The sequence below is a fragment of the Siniperca chuatsi genome, linkage group LG3 (genome assembly GCF_020085105.1).
Source record: "Siniperca chuatsi isolate FFG_IHB_CAS linkage group LG3, ASM2008510v1, whole genome shotgun sequence".
NCBI classification, from domain to species: domain Eukaryota; kingdom Metazoa; phylum Chordata; class Actinopteri; order Centrarchiformes; family Sinipercidae; genus Siniperca; species Siniperca chuatsi.
In genome coordinates, this window is record NC_058044.1 from 2,203,003 (window position 1) to 2,222,129 (window position 19,127).

The 19,127-nt window shown below is 41.0% G+C and overlaps 1 protein-coding gene and 1 pseudogene across 2 annotated transcripts; one reads left to right on the forward strand and one right to left on the reverse strand.

The window, feature by feature from the left end:
• Positions 1-1,903: 1,903 nt before the first annotated feature.
• LOC122873071 (ESF1 homolog) lies at positions 1,904-19,071 on the reverse strand. 2 transcript variants are annotated; one of them, XM_044189386.1, is made up of 11 exons: positions 19,028-19,071; positions 16,363-16,781; positions 14,627-14,974; positions 14,413-14,526; positions 13,769-13,881; positions 12,342-12,494; positions 12,127-12,241; positions 9,833-10,016; positions 9,543-9,734; positions 8,367-8,494; positions 1,904-1,975 (listed from the first exon to the last, which is right to left on the reverse strand). In XM_044189386.1, exons 2-11 carry the CDS (start codon positions 16,414-16,416, stop codon positions 1,919-1,921), a joined length of 1,458 nt encoding a protein of 485 aa, XP_044045321.1. In that variant the 5' UTR covers positions 16,417-16,781; positions 19,028-19,071; the 3' UTR covers positions 1,904-1,918. The 2 variants fall into 2 exon arrangements, with proteins under 2 accessions (XP_044045321.1, XP_044045322.1); XM_044189387.1 differs by lacking the exons at positions 1,904-1,975; positions 8,367-8,494; positions 9,543-9,734 and adding an exon at positions 6,847-7,124.
• On the forward strand, positions 2,058-5,164 carry LOC122873059 (annotated as a pseudogene).
• Positions 19,072-19,127: the final 56 nt, after the last annotated feature.

A 19,127-nucleotide genomic window follows, 5' to 3' on the forward strand; every position in this document is an offset into this window, starting at 1 on the left:
TTTGAAGAACAAGGGTATGTTTGTGTGATTAAGTATATTCACTCAAGTATTTCCATTTTCTGCTACTTTCTACTTGTACTCCTCGACATCTCAGAGGGAAATATTGTGCTTTTTAATCCTTTTTACTACGATACGTTTAGTTACTGGTTACTTTGCAGATTCAGATTAATAATACAATCAACAAATAAATTAGGATGTAATATTATGGATAAAGATAAGACTTTATTGATCCCTTGGTGGAATTCACAAGCTACCCAGCAGTAAATATAGTGAAAAAATACACCCCACATTTACCAGCTGCAACAATCTCATATTAAACCCATACATAAACTTAACCTTCCTTTTCTTATACGTTAAACGTAACGCCTTCCTTATCAAAAATATTAAATTACGGATTAACTTTCAAACTCAACTTGTAAACCGACACAGACGAGAACTCCTAAAAGTGCTCAGAAAAAGGGAAAGTTTGAACATCTACAGTTCTATGATATCTATTCCATCTGCTGATGAAGACTGCGTGAAAGGTCAAAAAGCTCCGGAACAAGGTAGTAAGTGGACCTTGAATGGAGATCGTTTTGTCGAACTGCTGTTTTCAAACTCAAAAAAATTTTCCTTTCAAGCGGCGTACACTCTTAAAACCATACACACTGTCAGCAGGTATAACAGTGATACTCCACAGCCCGATGTTAATGTCAATACAGCCTTCAGCTACATTCATTCATGATGCAAAGCACAACGGCAGCGTCTGGTTCATCTTCATCAACAGTCACTACACAGTATAAACTCAGTAAAATCTCTCTGGAAACAACTGTGCAATTTTAAAAACCTCAAACAGTCTCTCTGACAGAGTCATCCAACAGTAAACTGCTTTGTAAATACAGAAAAACCTCAATTAATTTTACTTCTGAACATTTCTTGAGGCCTGACAGCCTTCCTCGTGTCTGACCACTTGTACATGGCTCCCTGCTACACTGCAGCAGCAACAACAGGCGTCCATGTAGACCACTAACTGACACAGAACGACCACTAGATGGATCCCAAAACAAAGGAAAGGTGAGCCCAGAGTTACTGTACTGCTGCCACACCAAGCACCAAACACTCCTGATACATGTGAGTGAACACACTGTCTGCCACGTACAGGAGAACCACTCATGATGGCCAAGGATACAACTAACAACCTCAGATATGTTTGGTTCAGGAGGAGACACCATCGCCTCCATCTTCACCAGTTTCCAAAGAAAATCCACTTATTTCAAGCATTTCCTGGAAGTCTTTATCTTGATTCTCGTTGTTTTAACACTAAAAGCTTATTTCTTGAAAATCCCTGAAACAAAGAAATCTGGTAAACTCACAGAAGTCCAGAATGAAATATATTTTGTTGTACAAATTATTAGGTACACACCTAGCTCAAACTAAAGCAGGCTAATACGTCAGTCCTGCAAAGAAAGTGGTGTGAAAAAGTGATTGCCCCCTTCCTGATTTCTTATTTTTTGTCATGTTAACACAATACATGTTCAGATCATCAAACAAATTTAAATATTAGTCAAAGATAACAAAAGTAAAAACCTTCAAAAAGGAGGATTTAAATGAAGGTTGTTTTTATTAGACGGCAAACAGTTTTCTAAACCTACAAACTGGCAGCCTTTAGAGTTAAAAAGTGATTGCCCCTAAACCTAATAACTGGTCTGTCACGTCCACCCTTAGCAGCAACAACTGCAATCAAGAGTTTGCGATAACTTGCAATGAGTCTACACTACCTGTAGACCAGCATTTACCTTTAATGTTGCAAACTATAACAAACACTTTACAACAACACACCTGCAATTTGTCTCCGAGTTACATGTTACTGTACCAGTATTATTATTACTACTATGGGAGGAGTAGTATAAGAAGTAGTACCGGATCTACAACATTCTTATTAAGAGGTGAAAAGTCCTCGTTCAACAACAGTAATAATGTGACCAACAGTCTCTCCCTATGTTTTCGATGTTTATTTCATGCCAACTGTGTGGATGAATAAATGGATATCCAGCAAAAAACACTTCACATACAACATGAGAAAAAAACGGAAACAAACAAGAGTCCCAACTTAACGTGGTGTCATACAATATTTGTACACTGTCAGATATTATAAAACAGGGAGCAGAATTCACTCTCTAATAATGTTAAGTGACGGAATTGAGCGGCAAGGTAAAATTACTGTTTTTCTTAATGGAGTCTGGTGGGCCGTAGCGCCCTTTTGTTTTGGTCGGGATGCTGGTGCTGTAGTGCGACATTTAGTGGCAGTGAAAGTCTCTCACAGCACCTTTATAGTTCCAACGCATAATTAAGGTCAGCAACACCTCTTCACATACGTTACTCCTCACACCTGTTAGGTATAGTACCACCTTTGCTCCATATTAAAATCAGAGAAAGCCCAGGTGTTTCCCAATAATCATGTAAATCAGAGGGAGGAAACAAAACCTGACCAACAGAGGTGCAGTAAGAGGCAGAGCAACACTGGAAAGACAAGATTTTCAACGTCACACTCCAGAAATTAAAGTTAAGTTTGTCAGAGTGGCAGCCACGCAGCAGTAGAGACAAATCTCTGTTTCTCTCTAAAAGAAAATTCAAACTGAGTTCATCAGGTCTTTCTCAGCAACACAGCAGAGTCTCTGCCAAACACTGGTGAGTACAGCTGATCATATTTACAGTTTCAGCAACCAGGATTAACACAAGACTTCAGCTCTACTCAGGCAGGAAGTTCCACTCTTTGCATTTCATACTTGGTTAAAATATAACTATGGCTGTTTGTCCACAGGCCCACTATACAGTAGCCCACTTTAACTGCTTTAAACTGTCTCTCTGTGTCACTTCTCAGGACTTTAGTAACTTGAAACTGAATCTCTGAGGTTTGGAGTTTAGCTTCACTCCAACTTTCCTGGTATTATTACTGTTTACTGATCGCCTCCTGCAGCCATTTTGCATTCTACTTCCTCTGGTTGTTTCACAATAAAAGCTTTCATCCAGCAAAACAGCAGGAGGACTTCTAATGTGAAACAGCAAGAGGAAATGCGTCTTTCCTCAAGACCTTTGATAGCAATGCTATTCTTCAATAAAAATTGGTCTACACAACGGGAGTTCACGGCTGCTCAGGGCTCGGCCAAATTCAAAATACTGCATATATAATTCAAATTTACTTTAGCTAATGTGTTATGCTTAAAATAACACTAATCACAGTTCTTTCTTTTTAAACAAATAAAAAGTGTATTTTGGATTAAATGTTTTTCTTCTCTTTCACGCTACATGTGTAGATATGGCTGCTGCGAACTATCTGCGATCTGAAGATCAGTTTCTGTGCTCCATCTGTCTGGATGTGTTCACTGATCCTGTCACCACATCATGTGGACACAACTTCTGCAAAAACTGCATCAGTAAACACTGGGATACTAACGACCGGTACCTGTGTCCGATGTGTAAAAAGGTTTTCAACACAAGACCTGAGCTGCACGTCAACACTTTGTTGTCTGAGATGGCTGCTCAGTTCAGACAGTCAGCTCAACAGGAAGCCAGCAGCAGCAGCTCAGAGACACAAGTGTCCAAACCAGGAGAAGTTCCCTGTGACGTCTGCACTGGAACCAAACTGAAGGCCCTGAAGTCCTGCCTGGTGTGTCTGGTCTCCTACTGTGAGACTCACCTGGAGCCTCATCTGACAGCTTCACGTCTGAAAAGACATCAGCTGATCGACCCTGTGGAGAACCTGGAAGGCAGGATGTGTACGAAGCACGATAAACCTCTGGAGCTGTTCTGAAAGACCGACCAGACATGTGTCTGCGTGCTCTGCCCTGTTTTAGACCACAAGACACATGTTGTTCCTCTGAAGGAAGGATATGAAGGTAAGAAGGCCGAGCTGGGGAAGACAGAGGCTGAAATTCAGCAGATGATCCAGAAGAGACGACTGAAGATTCAGGAGATCAAACGCTCGGTTGACCTCGGTAAGGACGATGCAGACAGAGCGATAGCAGAAGGTGTTCAGGTCTTCACTTCTCTGAAGGAGTCTGTTGAGAGAGGCCAGGCCAATCTCATCCACACGATCAAAGAGAAGCAGAAAACAACAGAGAAACAGGCCAAAGCTTTCATCAAAGAGCTGGAACAGGAAATCTCTGAGCTGATGAAGAGAAGGACTGAGGTGGAGCAGCTCTCACGCTCTCAAGACCACCTCCATCTTCTCCAGAGTTTCCAGTCCCTAAACACCCACCACCCACCACCCACCAAGGACTGGACAGAGGTCAGCGTCCCTCCACCATCATATGAGGGGACTGTGGTGAGAGCTGTGGCTCAGCTGGAGGAGACACTCAGTAAACAGATGAAGAAGCTGCTTCCTGAGTCAGAGCTGAAGAGGGTCCAGCAGTATGCAGTGGATGTGACTCTTGATCCTGATACAGCAAATCCCGAACTCATCCTGTCTGATGATGGGAAACAAGTGAATCATGGTGATGTAAAGAAGAAACTTCCAGACAACCCAAAGAGATTTTCTACTAGTCGCTGTGTTTTAGGAAAGCAGAGTTTCTCTTCAGGCAGATTTTACTTTGAGGTTCAGGTTAAAGGAAAGACTGAATGGACTTTAGGAGTGTGCAGAGAGTCGATCAACAGGAAGGGACTAATCACACTGAGCCCTGAGGATGGTAACTGGACTATATGGCTGAGAAATAGAAATGAGTACAAAGCTCTTGCTGGCCCTCCAGTCGGTCTCTCTCTGAAGTCTCAGCCTCAGAAGGTGGGGGTGTTTGTGGATTATGAGGAGGGTCTGGTCTCCTTTTATGACGTAGATGCTGCAGCTCTTATCTACTGCTTTACTGGCTGCTCCTTCACTGAGAAACTCTTCCCATACTTCTGTCCCTGTCTTAATGATGGTGGTAAAAACTCTGCACCTCTGATCATCTCTCCTGTCAGAGTAAACTAATCACTTATCTTACTTCATGTATTGATTTATTTTTATTCAAGGGAACAAATGTACATATTTAGAGTTTACTGTGGTGATTGATTTATATTTCATTGTTAAGATTTTTTATTATATGTATCCCATTATATCGGCAACACATTCATTTGATGCATTCATCTCTTCAACCCTGCATCGTAACACAATTTATGTGGAGAATATCTATTAAACCCACAAACATTTATATTGAGAAATCACTGTTTCTAAAGACACAAAATATGTCAAGATGAATTTTGAGTAATTGTGTAAAAAAATGCTGCAAAATATCTAGATTTTTTCTTTTTCTGTTTGATGTGCAGCCACAGAAAACATATTGATGAATATTTTATTGTGTCGTAAAGCATCATTTGAGAGTAAGGCCTTTCACATGTCTATAGTGTCTACAGAATACAGTTTGTAGCATAAAAAGTTAATGGACAAAGTTAATTAATGGAATAGATGCTAATGTAATTTTCTATTTTGTGTGAAAAGTTGTTTGTTTAGTTACTGGTCAATTTAGCCATTTTTTATTTGTTTTGTGAATACTGGTAAAATGGATTATGAGTCAAAGAAATCTGTAAATATGTGATTGTAAAATAAAAACTGTAAAATAAACTAGTTGTTGAACACAAGGCCTGAGTAAGCAGTGACTTGAGAACCAAACACTGAACACAAAAGCCTTGTTTACATTTAAGTTGTATTTCATGACAAATACATTGTGTTTCCTGCGGCTGCTTCACAATAAAAGCCACCCGGTGTTTCACCAGTTGGATGCTTTTAATGTGAAGCAGTGGCAGGAGGAAATGTTTGTTTCCACCAGCAGTGACTGAATACAGTACGGCTGTAGGAGAGTGAACAGTAAACAGTGAGTGTGATATCAATGAGATAGAATCATATGCTGCATCGTTTCCTGTGAACAGGACTGCATTACCGGAGAACAAGAAAAAGGTAAAATATACTAGCTAACGTTAAGTTAAATAGATTTTAGTTTAAATAAACATTTGCAATGTATTCTCTATTAATGTTCATGGCCAACTAATTATTATTAATATTAATAATATATTGTGAAATAATGTTCCAGCTAACGTGTAACGTTATCGTTAGCGAACTCAGTGAATCGTAATACGGGTAACATTACTTCAATGAACTTCAGTAAAATATTTGCCAACGATGTTTATATAAGCTATGTATTAAAATGCTCCTGATTGCAATTTCAGATGAGTTTGTTAAAATATTTCTCCAAGGAGACAAAGATGCCTGATGTAGAGGAGGAAGATGGTCAGCTAACATTACTTTAGCTCGGGAGGATAAAGGTTCTTTATGCCCCAAGTTTTGAAGAACATCGACCACCACAAAATATACTGTAGTCAAGAGCAGACTCTAGGTCTTGAGAAAAGTAGCTAGCATATATTAAATTTCATTATTAATGTTAGTGTCTGTTTGAACTTCTCAGGTCAGCCAGCAACACGAGAGAGAACAGGCATCAACACAGCAAACAGCAGTAGTCATACAATGCAGAAACATTAAATAAATTAAATTGAGGTAGTAGCGTTTGGGGAGAACAGCAGGGACGACCCAAAAAATGTCCTCAGCCCCAGATGGTCTGGACTTGTCAACTCCAAGAAACGCCCCTGAATAGACGTATAAATGTCGTGTATAGATCTTTGACGAGTTCTGACAGGTCACTGAGGGAAAGACTGGAGGAGACGTTGAAACAATAAAGAAAAGAAAGGAAATGTCTTCAACAAAGCAAAACAACCCTATTAAAAAAAGAGAGAAACTGAATTATTTGACTTTTCATGCTAAATTAATAAATGGTGTTAAAATTACAAAGATTTTAGGTAAAGTTGTGCTGCAGCACACCTGACCTAAATAAGACTAGTTCTACTAACTAGTTCTAACTTTCACATTACCCAGTATCCCTTTAATAAACCAGCCTCACACACAGACACCCGGAGATGAAAAGGTGTCCTCGTACCTGGCACCCAGGTGATCTCCATCTCCATGTCTTTGTCTCCCTGCAGCTTCTTCTCTTTGTCCTGGATACCTTTCAGCAGCTCTCTGTACTTGGAGATCTGCTCCTCACTGTTCTTCTTCGTCTTCTTCTTCTCTTCCTCCTTCTGGGGTTTCTTCTCCACCTCCACAACACGCTCTTCTGTCCGTTCAGCTACAACACAAACAAGACATCAGAGCATCAAAGAATAAAACAATGAGCTACAACCCGCATGTTTTTTCCTTCAATGTGTCTCTAGTTGCTGTCTCACCTCCAGCTGTGCTGTCATCGCCGTCTCAAACTCGATCCTTCCTTCTTACGCCTCTCGTCGTCTTCTTCTTCGTAAAATGGATTATGAGTCAAAGAAATCTGTAAATATGTGACTGTAAAATAAAAACTGTAAAATAAACTAGTTGTTGAACACAAGGCCTGAGTAAGCAGTGACTTGAGAACCAAACACTGAACACAAAAGCCTTGTTTACATTTAAGATGTTTTTCATGACAAATACATTGTGTTTCCTGCGGCTGCTTCACAATAAAAGCCACCCGGTGTTTCACCAGTTGGATGCTTTTAATGTGAAGCAGTGGCAGGAGGAAATGTTTGTTTCCACCAGCAGTGACTGAATACACTCCGGCTGTAGGAGAGTGAACAGTAAACAGTGAGTGTGATATCAATGAGATAGAATCACATGCTGCATCGTTTCCTGTGAACAGGATTGCATTACCAGAGAACAAGAAAAAAGGTAGATTATACTAGCTAACGTTAAGTTAAATAGATTTTAGTTTAAATAAACATTCGCAATGTATTCTCTATTAATGTTCATGGCCAACTAATTATTATTAATATTAATATTAATATTATATTGTGAAATAATGTTCCAGCTAACGTGTAACGTTATCCTTAACAAACTCAGTGAATCATAATACGGGTAACATTACTTCAATGAACTTCAGTAAAATATTTGCCAATGATGTTTATATAAGCTATGTATTAAAATACTCCTGATTGCAATTTCAGATGAGTTTGTTAAAATATTTCTCCAAGGAGACAAAGATGCCTGATGTAGAGGAGGAAGATGGTCAGCTAACATTACTTTAGCTCGGGAGGATAAAGTTTCTTTATGCCCCGAAGTTTTGAAGAACAGAAATGCCTCAGCACCTATGACTCGCAGATGTTTTGTGTTAAAGCTCTCAAATTTCAAGTTTCCAACTTCTCCACCTATATCATATTTCACTGCTCAATGATGCTAGGATCAGATTCACAGGTGAAACATTTATTTTGAAGCTGACTTGTTTATAAGATACTGTGAGTATTGAACATAGTCTAGAACAAAGTGGGAACATCTCACAGAGTCCAAAAACACCTGTTGTTACCTCTGGGGGGCGCTGTTTGTGTTGGCAGACGGCTCTACTCACCTGCTTTCTTTGAGATTTCTTCTGTTTCTTCTTCTCTTTCTTCTTCTCCAGGAACTCCTCCCAGGGCGTCAGCTTGTCCTTCCCCTCCAACTTCTTCTTCACCAGCTGCTCCGTCGTCTCCTTCAGCCCTGCACACGGATAAAATATACATTTAATAAACAAACTACAGCTCCTACTGCTGACTTTCAGATCCGTTTACTGTAACCCATACACCATCTAACTCTGTGATTAGGATTTATTTCGACCAAACCAGAGTTGGTGATTGTTGGAACAGTGGAAAGACGAACCAAGGCCTGCTACTAATACCTCCATGGTAAATAAGTTTTGTGGTGCACTGGGTGTCTGTCATCATTTATGCATCGCCCTGTTCGTCAACAGATAAGCATAGACAGTTTTGATAACTGAGTCTTTGGTAACAGTTCCCCTGAACTGTAATGACCTTATCTGTAGTGTGTAGTGTACAGTAGCCTAGATGTTGTGTTAGGTTTAGAAAGTAGTCTTTAGATAAGTGCAGTAATACAAGTTTTATGTTTGTTCATTCTGTCATCGACCACCACAAAATATACTGTAGTCAAGAGCAGACTCTAGGTCTTGAGAAAAGTAGCTAGCATATATTAAATTTCATTATTAATGTTAGTGTCTGTTTGAACTTCTCAGGTCAGCCAGCAACACGAGAGAACAGGCATCCAACACAGCAAACAGCAGTAGTCATACAATGCAGAAACATTAAATAAATTAAATTGAGGTAGTAGCGTTTCGGGGAGAACAGCAGGGACGACCCAAAAAAATGTCCTCATCCCCAGATGGTCTGGACTTGTCAACTCCAAGAAACGCCCCTGAATAGACGTATAAATGTCGGGTATAGATCTTTGACGAGTTCTGACAGGTCACTGAGGGAAAGACTGGAGGAGACGTTGAAACAATAAAGAAAAGAAAGGAAATGTCTTCAACAAAGCAAAACAACCCTATTAAAAAAAAAGAGAGAAACTGAATTATTTGACTTTTCATGCTAAATTAATAAATGAATGGTGTTAAAATTACAAAGGTTTTAGGTAAAGTTGTGCTGCAGCACACCTGACCTAAATAAGACTAGTTCTACCTTTCACATTACCCAGTATCCCTTTAATAAACCAGCCTCACACACAGACACCCGGAGATGAAAAGGTGTCCTCGTACCTGGCACCCAGGTGATCTCCATCTCCATGTCTTTGTCTCCCTGCAGCTTCTTCTCTTTGTCCTGGATACCTTTCAGCAGCTCTCTGTACTTGGAGATCTGCTCCTCACTGTTCTTCTTCTTCGCCTTCTTCTTCTCTTCCTCCTTCTGGGGTTTCTTCTCCACCTCCACAACACGCTCTTCTGTCCGTTCAGCTACAACACAAACAAGACATCAGAGCATCAAAGAATAAAACAATGAGCTACAACCCGCATGTTTTTTTCCTTCAATGTGTCTCTAGTTGCTGTCTCACCTCCAGCTGTGCTGTCATCGTCTCCAAACTCGATCCTTCCTTCTTCGCCCTCGTCGTCTTCTTCTTCTTCGCTGGAGGAGGCCAGGTAGGCGTTGAAGTCCATGTCCAGCAGCTCGTTCTTATTGAAATTCCTGTTCAGGGCGGTGACTCGCTCGTGGTCCGTCTCATCCCACGTCAGCTGCACCTGATTGGTTAAACACGGACACGTCAGTCTCAAATCCAATTTTTTTAACCACTAGGGTATTATCTCTTTAACAAATAAACAAAAATGCTGTTTTCGTTCACTATTTAATTCCAATCACTCCTAGCACTCCACGCTTTGTTTGTTGTTAAGCGTCTGTCACTGAAACTCAACACTTCCTGCAGATGTTGAACATTAAAAGCCTATCAGAAAGAGAGGGATTGTGTTTCTTTTAATGTGAAATATCAGAGCAGGAAGTGTTGTTGCAGGAACTTAATGTGCGTCAACAGTAAATTAAAAAAGAAGCAAATCATAAAACAGGGAGGCGTCTTACTAAAATATTCTTAAAATCAGTGGTGGAAGAAGCACGCAGACCTTTTCCTAAAGTAAAAGTAGCAACACCACAGTGTAGAAATACTCAGTTTCAAGTAAAAGTCCTACATTCAAAATGTTACTTAAGTAAAAGTATTAGCATCAAAATATGAAAAATAAAAGTACTCATTATGCAGAATGATATATATTATATTACTGAATTTTAATTATTGATGCATGAATGTGTGTAATTTTTTACTATATATATTAATGTCGGGTAGCTTGTGAATTTCTTACTGATAAAATAATATCGTAATTAATTTGTTTATTATATATTGTATTATTAATCTGAACCTGCAAAGTAATTAAAGTTATAAAGTAAATGTAGTGGAGTCGACGTATAAAGCAGCTGAAAATGGATATACTGAAAGTAAAGTACAAGTACCTCAAAATTGTACTTAAGTACGGTTACTTAGTTACTTTCCTCCGCTGCTTAAAAGATACTAAAACACGGGGAAATCAGAAATAATGGTGTGCCTCCTCTATAAAACTATTTCAGTTAAAAGGTTGGCCTGGTTCTCTATGCAAAAAGGCTTCAGTCAGTATTTAAGAATTTACAACAATCATCCCTAACTGGCAAAAAACCAAAAACAAACACCATCCAGATATACAGCGGTGTGCAAAAGTGATTGCCCACTTCCTGATTTCTTATTTTTTTGCATGTTTGTCACACTTAAATGTTTCAGATCATCAAACTAATTTAAATATTAGTCAAAGATAACACAAGTAAACACAAAATGTAGTTTTTAAATGAAGGTTGTTATTACACTTGTTCACACCTCCCTGTGTGAAATAGTGATTGCTCCCTAAACCTAATAACTGGTTGCTCCACCCTTAGCAGCAACAACTGCAATCAAGTATTTGCGATAACTTGCAGTGAGTCTTTTACAGCGCTGTGGAGGAAGTTTGGCCCACTCATCTCTGCAGAATTGTTGTAATTCAGCCACATTGGAGGGTTTTCGAGCATGCACTGCCTTTTTAAGAACACGCCACAGCATCTCAATAGGATTCAGGTCAGGACTTTGTCTAGGCCACTCCAAAGTCTGTCAGCCTCACTAGAATGCTGTATCAAATTCACATCTGAATCCATATAAGGTTTGGCTATTATGCAACATGTTGAATAAACATTCGCAAACAGTTTGCTCAACTTATCTCCACTAGGCCACTCCAAAGTCTTCATTTTGCTCTTCAGCCATTCAGAGGCCCCACAACAACAACAACTGCAGGCCTCACTCGCCTCCGTTAAGGTCAGTGTTCATGACTCCACCATAAGAAAGTAAAAATGGCCTGCATGGCAGAGCTCCAAGACGAAAACCACTGCTGAGCAAAAAGAACATTAAGGCTCGTCTCATTTTTGCCAGAAAACATCTTGATGATCCCCAAGACTTTTGGGAAAATACTCTGTGGACTGACGAGACAAAAGTTGAACTTTTTGGAAGGTGTGTGTCCCGTTACATCCGGCGTAAAAGTAACACCGCATTTCAGAAAAAGAACATCACACCAACAGTAAAATATGGTGGTGGTAGTGTGATGGTCTGGGGCTGTTTTGCTTCCCAGTCTCTTTCTTATGGTGGAGTTGTGAACACTGATCAGGAAGGGGGGCAAACAACTTTTTCGCACCACTGTAATTATAAAAACCATCTGATAAAAAAACAGACGGTTTTTTAGAGTTTTTTCAACAGTTACATGAATAATAAAGCACGCTGTCACCATTTTCTTCTCATTTTTACTGGCTTCTAACCTTTGACGTCGTAGTGGCAGATGAGGTGAACAGTTTGGGCGTGTAGGCCGAGAGGTTCACATCCGTCGCCACGTCTTTGGGCTCCTCGTCAAACTTGACATCATCGGGAATAAACCTGTTCAGCGGAGGTTTGGGTTACAGTTTATTTACTTTTCTAGATTAGTGTCAGTAAGTCAGGATTCGTATTCTTGGTGCTCTCGTGTCTTAAGTCTTACCGGAGGTCCAGGACGGAGCAGCTGCTCTCATACTCGTAGCCGTCACACTCCTCGTAGATTTTGGCGGCGGTGTCATTTGAGTCACACTCCACTACAGCGTAGAAATACTTCAGCCGCTTGAACTGGTAGTCACGCATCTTCTCTCTGTAAACCCTGAGAGGAGACAACACACACACACACACTTATCAGATCCAGAGGAGGAACACATGCTGCTGCATCAGTGCAACGTAGGGAAAACTTTAACCTGTAGAAGTCCGACTTCACCTACTTCCAAGGTGCATGGAGAAGAGGGAAAAAGTCTGAAGAGGTCAAACAACACTTGTAATATAAAGAACGCATTTCGGCTTGTGCCTCCATCAGGGTATCAGCAACACATCACAAACAGCATTTAAATAAGATGGGTATGAACTAAAAACGACTCTGGGTATATACGGTCACGTGGCTTCAACCTTTTTAAATGTTTTTCTTCATACCCATCTTATTTAAATCAGGGTTCGTACAGCTTTTTCAGAGTAAAATTCAAGCACTTTCAAGGTACCTAAACAAAAAATTTCCAGACTTTCAAAGCCTTCATCATCACATCTAAAATTGTTACTATAAATGCAACTGTGACAAATAAAGTTTACTGAATTCCTTTATACCCACAGCGATCAATGTATATTGTCACTTTGTTTATTTAACCAGCTGTTCGTGTATGTTTTGATCATCGTTATTTAACGCTTACTAATTTCAATGCCAGGAGACGACAAACAAATATGGCGACGGGATCGTTTAATTTCATATATCGAAAGGTTTTCGGTTTACACGAGTTTTTGTGATGTGATGAAACACCGGATTATGTTGAAAATCTCGCATTTTTCAATGAGTATATTCGAATTCAAGCATATTCCTAACCCTGAAGACACTAAGCAAACTTTAAAGGCTTTGTACAAACCCTGTTAAATGTTCTTTGTAGTGTGTTTGATGATGACCCTGGCGAAGGCCACAAGCCGAAACGCGTTGGTCTGACAATAAAGTCTTTACACAACAAGTGTTGCTGGAGTTTTGACCTCTGAAAACTTTAAAATGGACATTTTAAAACGTTGGAGCTCCACAAACGACAATATACAGTCAATACAGTGACTCCAGTAAACTGGAGGGGTGACAGAGGCCTCAGTGGCGGCCATCTTGAAAAAAATGTAAACAAAACTGCCTCCTTACCACAAAGGGCAAGTGGGAAAATATGTGTTTGTGATTTGTGTGATATATATATATCAGGTATTTACTCAGGGTCAGGTTAAGGCTAGCGTAAATCTCCAGGGAATACTATATAATAATAATAATAATAATAATAATAATAATAATAATAATAATAATAATAATAATAAGTCCTCCTAAGTGACAAAAACAAATGTGTGTGTGTGTGTGTGTGTGTGTGTATATGTTACCTCTCCTCCTCGGTGTCGTCGTCTGAGTCGTCGGGCAGAGCTCGACTCAGCTCCGGCGGTCCCTGAGTCTCCTCCGCCTTCAACCTCTCCTTCCCAAACTCTGATGGGTAGACCTGAACAATACCCAGCATGCACTGCTGTTAATCTCTCTCTAAACAGACAACATTCACCTGTCCACCGTCTCAGCCTGATGAAAAAGTGACCCACTTCACATTCTCCCGATTTAGACCACGTCCACACCAGTGCAGCTTTGAAAAGACGATTCGTTCACCCGGGTTTTTGGGCCTTTAATTAAACTCTGTGGAGACGTTTGTCTCCGCTGTCAAGACAACTGCTCAAAGTGTGATCTGATGGTTCCTGCATGTAGCATTTATGATCCTCCATCTTATTATTTCATTTAGGTGCAGTCATCATGGCAAAAAACCTGGATCTCTTACTGCTCTGAGTTAATAAATGCAGATATGCTTATTTAAGTCGCCTGTGGTTTTTATCATGAGCTCACAGCTTTAAGAGGCTTTTTGATTTCTCTGCCCTGGGTTTTGCTTCTCAGGCTACGACCAGGCAGCCCTCTCTCTCTCTCTGACTGAAGTAGCTTGCTGGGACTGTAGGAAGCTCTGCAGACACATTATTGAGAGCAGCTTTACCTTGACAGACAGCACAGCGCCTCCTTTAGGTGTGAAGGAGTTCAACAGAGCCAGCAGGTCTTTGGCTTTCATCCGGTCCCAGTCCATGTTGCAGACGGCCAGTCGGGCAGAAACCTGACAAACGTTCAGAAACCACAAACACAGTTAAAGCGTGTTAAATTTGTTTCCTGGTCAGGCGAGCGGACCTTCCTCCCCCCACCGGACGCCACCTCACCTCGTCACTCCGTGGAGCGTCTTTGCACAGCTCCCCCCAGTCGTGTTCAATCTCCTCTTCCTCTTTCCGCAGGATGGCGTCCACATCGTCATCATCGTCTTCATCCGAGCTGGTCTCTATGTTTCCCTTCCCTCTGGCCAGATCCGGCCCGCTGTCACTGTCCTCGCCCGAATCCAGACCGGACTCCTCCTCGTCTGATCCGCTCGCCACATCACTCTCCTCCTCTTCTTCATCATCATCTTCGTCGTCTTCTTCATCATCATCTTCATCCTCCTCACTGCCGTCCGTGACACTGTCTCCCAGGTCAGCATCCTCCATCCTCCTCCTCATCATCATCATCTTCCTCATCTGAGGAAAACAACGAAAAGCGTTACAGACGCAGGTTTCTGAGACTGCGGCCCTCTCACCGTGCAGGTACTAAAACAGCAAAAGGATTGTTTCAGTGCAAAAATTAAACATTATTATACAGAAATACAATAAGTTTGTCCTCTCCTGATAATGTCGAGACATTTCAATAATCGAAACAAATACCACATTGCAACCCACGCACGCAAATGTATCGTCGGTTCGTGACAAAAAACCGCAGCGGCGTGAACAGAAAATCCATTTAACGCTCAGTTTTAGAGGCCTGGTCATAAACCGTCAACAACTGATCGGATCCGCACCGTTTTATTTCCCTACAGTTGGGATTTTGTTTCAGTAGCAGATTTCGTGATCGGTCGTTCTGCCTGTAAATGTAAACTGGAGGAGAAGTTAATTATTTCTTGTTCCAGTGGACTTTGTTTGGCCTCCTATTCTAACTATTTCCAATGAGTTTAAACGTTGCCTGGCGGATAAATACTTTTTCGCAGAAGCATATGGACATTTGTGCTCGCAGGTATTTAATTTAAATGTGGCCAATTAGAATTTGTATTTGATAACTTTTAACTTCACTTCAAATACAAAATTAGACGCAAACGTGCAGAGCAGGCGAGCCACACTGACGGACCGTCGGTGGGGCTAATTAGGGCTGAACGATATGCAAGAAAAATAAAAACATACCGCGATTATTTTTGACAAATAATTGCGATACGAGAGACGATTTTAGTGGGAATGGTAATTTTTGCATTTTATTTTCACTGAAAAAAATAAAATAAAAATGATGATGATGATGATGTGATGTCTGCACCAAACAAGCATGTTCCCTCACGTCTGGAGAGTATGATCTGCAGGCCTCTGCAGCACCACAACGCTTCGTTCATAACGGCATGTTCTGACGCATTTTACCTTTATCAAAAATATTACAGCTCCCGCGGTTTGGATATCGCCATATTGCGATTTCAATAACATTTCGATGAATCGTTCAGCCCGAGAGCTGCAGAGATGCAACAGCAAAAGGCAGAGAAGAAGAACACCGCTAGCTGATGTAAACATGAATACATTATTAAAATAGTTACGATTAGTTTTCTCTCAATTAATTAAGTGCAAGTGAGTTTTGGTGAGAAATAAAAATAAATAAGTAACACAGGGCACTTTTAGTTTGTCCGAGTAAACTTGAATAGTTTTAAACAAAAACAAAAATCAGATTTACTACATTCAAGTTCAAATTGCGGGAACGCATTTCTAAAATCAGATTCAACTCTCCGAGAAAATCAAACGAGCAGCTGGTGGAGCTGAAGCCGTGAAAGCAACCCGACGCGTACGACTGGTGGAAACGTTGAATCGGCGAACGTGAGCGTCGGGAAACATCGACTCACCTTCTTCAACAACTCTGACGCCTCGTTCGGGCTGCTCCGCTTTGGCCTCGCCATCGCCGCTCTGCACGGCTTTTCCTTTCTTCACCTCTCCATCAGCCTTCGCCTGCTTCGCCTTCACTTTTTTCTTTTTCTTGCCCTTTACATCCTCCTCCTCATCATCTTCGTCCTCTGAGTCGGAGAGTTTGTAGAAGCGCTTCAGGTCCTCTGTGGAGGTGTGGTTGATGGGACGGCCCCGTTTGTCCACCGTGTACTTCTCCTTGAAGCGCTTGTCGTGAAACATGGACTGGAAGCGCTTGTCGATCTTGACTTTGCGCTCTCTCTCGGGCATTTCCCAGAACCTGGGGTCCTTCTGCACCCGGAGGAAGCGCTCGTCGCCGTCCTGGTTCTTTTTGGACGACATGGCGGCGAACTTGCGTCACCTGACAAATAAAAAAAAACAGGAAAAAGTGTTGGGCGACATGGACGACAAGCACTAAGCCTCTTTTTCATATCGTGTGTGAGTTTATATGCACACACTGAACAATGACGGTGGAGGATCCTGGACTTTCTAGAAAAATTGTCACTTTTACTGATGTAAACTGATGTACACTACCCTGACAGACAGTTTGGCATCTTCTGTTACATGTAAAAGAAGAAAAACATGCTTATTTCTCAAATAAGTTCTTGCAAAAAAGAAGATTTTGTTTGGTTTTCGTAACACAAATCAGGCATCGAATCGGCACTGGCATTAAAAAAAAAATAAACTTGAAAAGACACCTGACTGTAAATCTTGATAAACAGCTTTGCTGTTGTACAAAAGCAGATTTAACAGAGTGAGAATTCAGCAGGAAACAACAGATGTTGTTCGACTTTCCTTTATAATTCAATTAAATAGACATCAACCGGACAACCCGCCAAGATATTTTAATACCAAAAAGATGTCACAACTTTATACAACTAGTTCTGATAATAACCCGGCTGAAAATGTATCGATGATTACTGTGATAGTAAAAGTAAAAGTAATTACTAATTTTCTGGTTCCAGCTTTCCAGATGTTTGTATTGCAGCTTTTCTCTTTTCCATAACTTTCTAAAAATAAAAATGTACAAAAAGAACAAAAAGTTTTTTAGACTTTTGTTCAGAAAGCATTAAAGCTTATTGTAGCTGTCTTATGACTTCAGGCTCTTTTATTTACATTTTTACCAAATAAACAATAAACCGGTTGACCTCTGACCTGGGCTGAAACCTGTAACGTTAAATGACTTCACTCCCGGAGCACAAAGCGAGCATCTAATGGCCGACACAGAGCATCGGTCTTCAATGGCTGCTGAACAATTTTGAACCTGGACGATTGTTTTAAATAACGGTTTAAACTCACGAAAGTGTCAGAAACCCTCAGCTGCAGTCACGTTAACGAAGTGGGTGGGTAATTTTGTCTCATGGTGCGAGCAGAACCATCTGCAGCTCAATGCGACAAAGTCTAAGGAGCTGGTTGTTGATCTAAGGAGGGCCAAGGCACCAGCGACCCCAGTTTCCATCCAGGGGGTCAGTGTGGACATTGTGGAGGACTACAAGTACCTGGGAGTACACATGGACAATAAACTGGACTGGACCAAGAACACTGTTTACAGGAAGGGCCAGAGCCGCCTCTGTTTCCTGAGGAGGCTGAGGTCCTTCAACATCTGCCGGACAATGCTGAGGATGTTTCATGAGTCTGTGGTGGTGGTGCTGTCCTGTATGCTGTTGCATGCTGGGGCAGCAGGCTGAGGGTAGCGGACGCCAACAGACTCAACAAACTGATCCGTAAGGCCGGTGACATTGTGGGGGTGGAGCTGGACTCTCTGGCGGTGGTGTCAGAGAGGAGGATGCTGGGTAAACTACACGCCATCTTGGACAGCGTCTCCCACCCGCTCCATGACGCGCTGGTCAAACAAAGGAGCACCTTCAGCGGAAGACTCATCCCCCCACAATGCACCACAGAGCGCCACAGGAAGTCATTCCTGCCTGTGGCCATCAGACTCTTTAACTCCTCCCTCTCAGTGTCAGTCTGTTTGACCCGAAGTCACTAAACTGGACATTGATCATTAACATCTCTGCAATACTTGAATAATTGTGCAATATTCTGTGTTTAATACTGCTGATCAATATTTAGTTTTTCCTATTTATTGAGAGATATTATTCATACCTCCATTACTGCTGTGCAATATCTTAATAATCTCAATAAGCTACACTTAACTCGACAGTACATGCACTACTACTTATTACTTATTTTATTACATTGTATTATTATACCGTATTATCATCATCAACCAGTAAACCCACGTGGTACTTCACACTTATTTTATTTTATACTTATACCCACCTGGTACTTAATTTATTTTCTGACCTGTTTTATAGTGTATTATATATATTGTTTGCTAGTACTTTCTCCTGTGTGCTCTGACGTGAAGGCGAGCTGCTGTAACAAAGAGTTTCCCTTCGGGGATCAATAAAGTATTTCTGATTCTGATTCTCGGCACCGCGCTGACATGTAAACAAAATGTCCGAACAGCGAAAACGAGACACTAACGGCGGGAAACCAGGCAGCCGTTAACACTGCACAAACACGGAGCACGTGGCTGTGAAAATATGTGATAAATTAGTTTAAAACAACGTTTAAAAAGAACAATAATCATAAAAACGTTACCGATGCCTCTCCGGTCTTCCGCTACACGTGTTTTCCCAGCATGCAACTCTCGCGTGACCTCTCTGTCTTCCCGCCCCTTTTCCTGGTAAGGCGAGCGAAG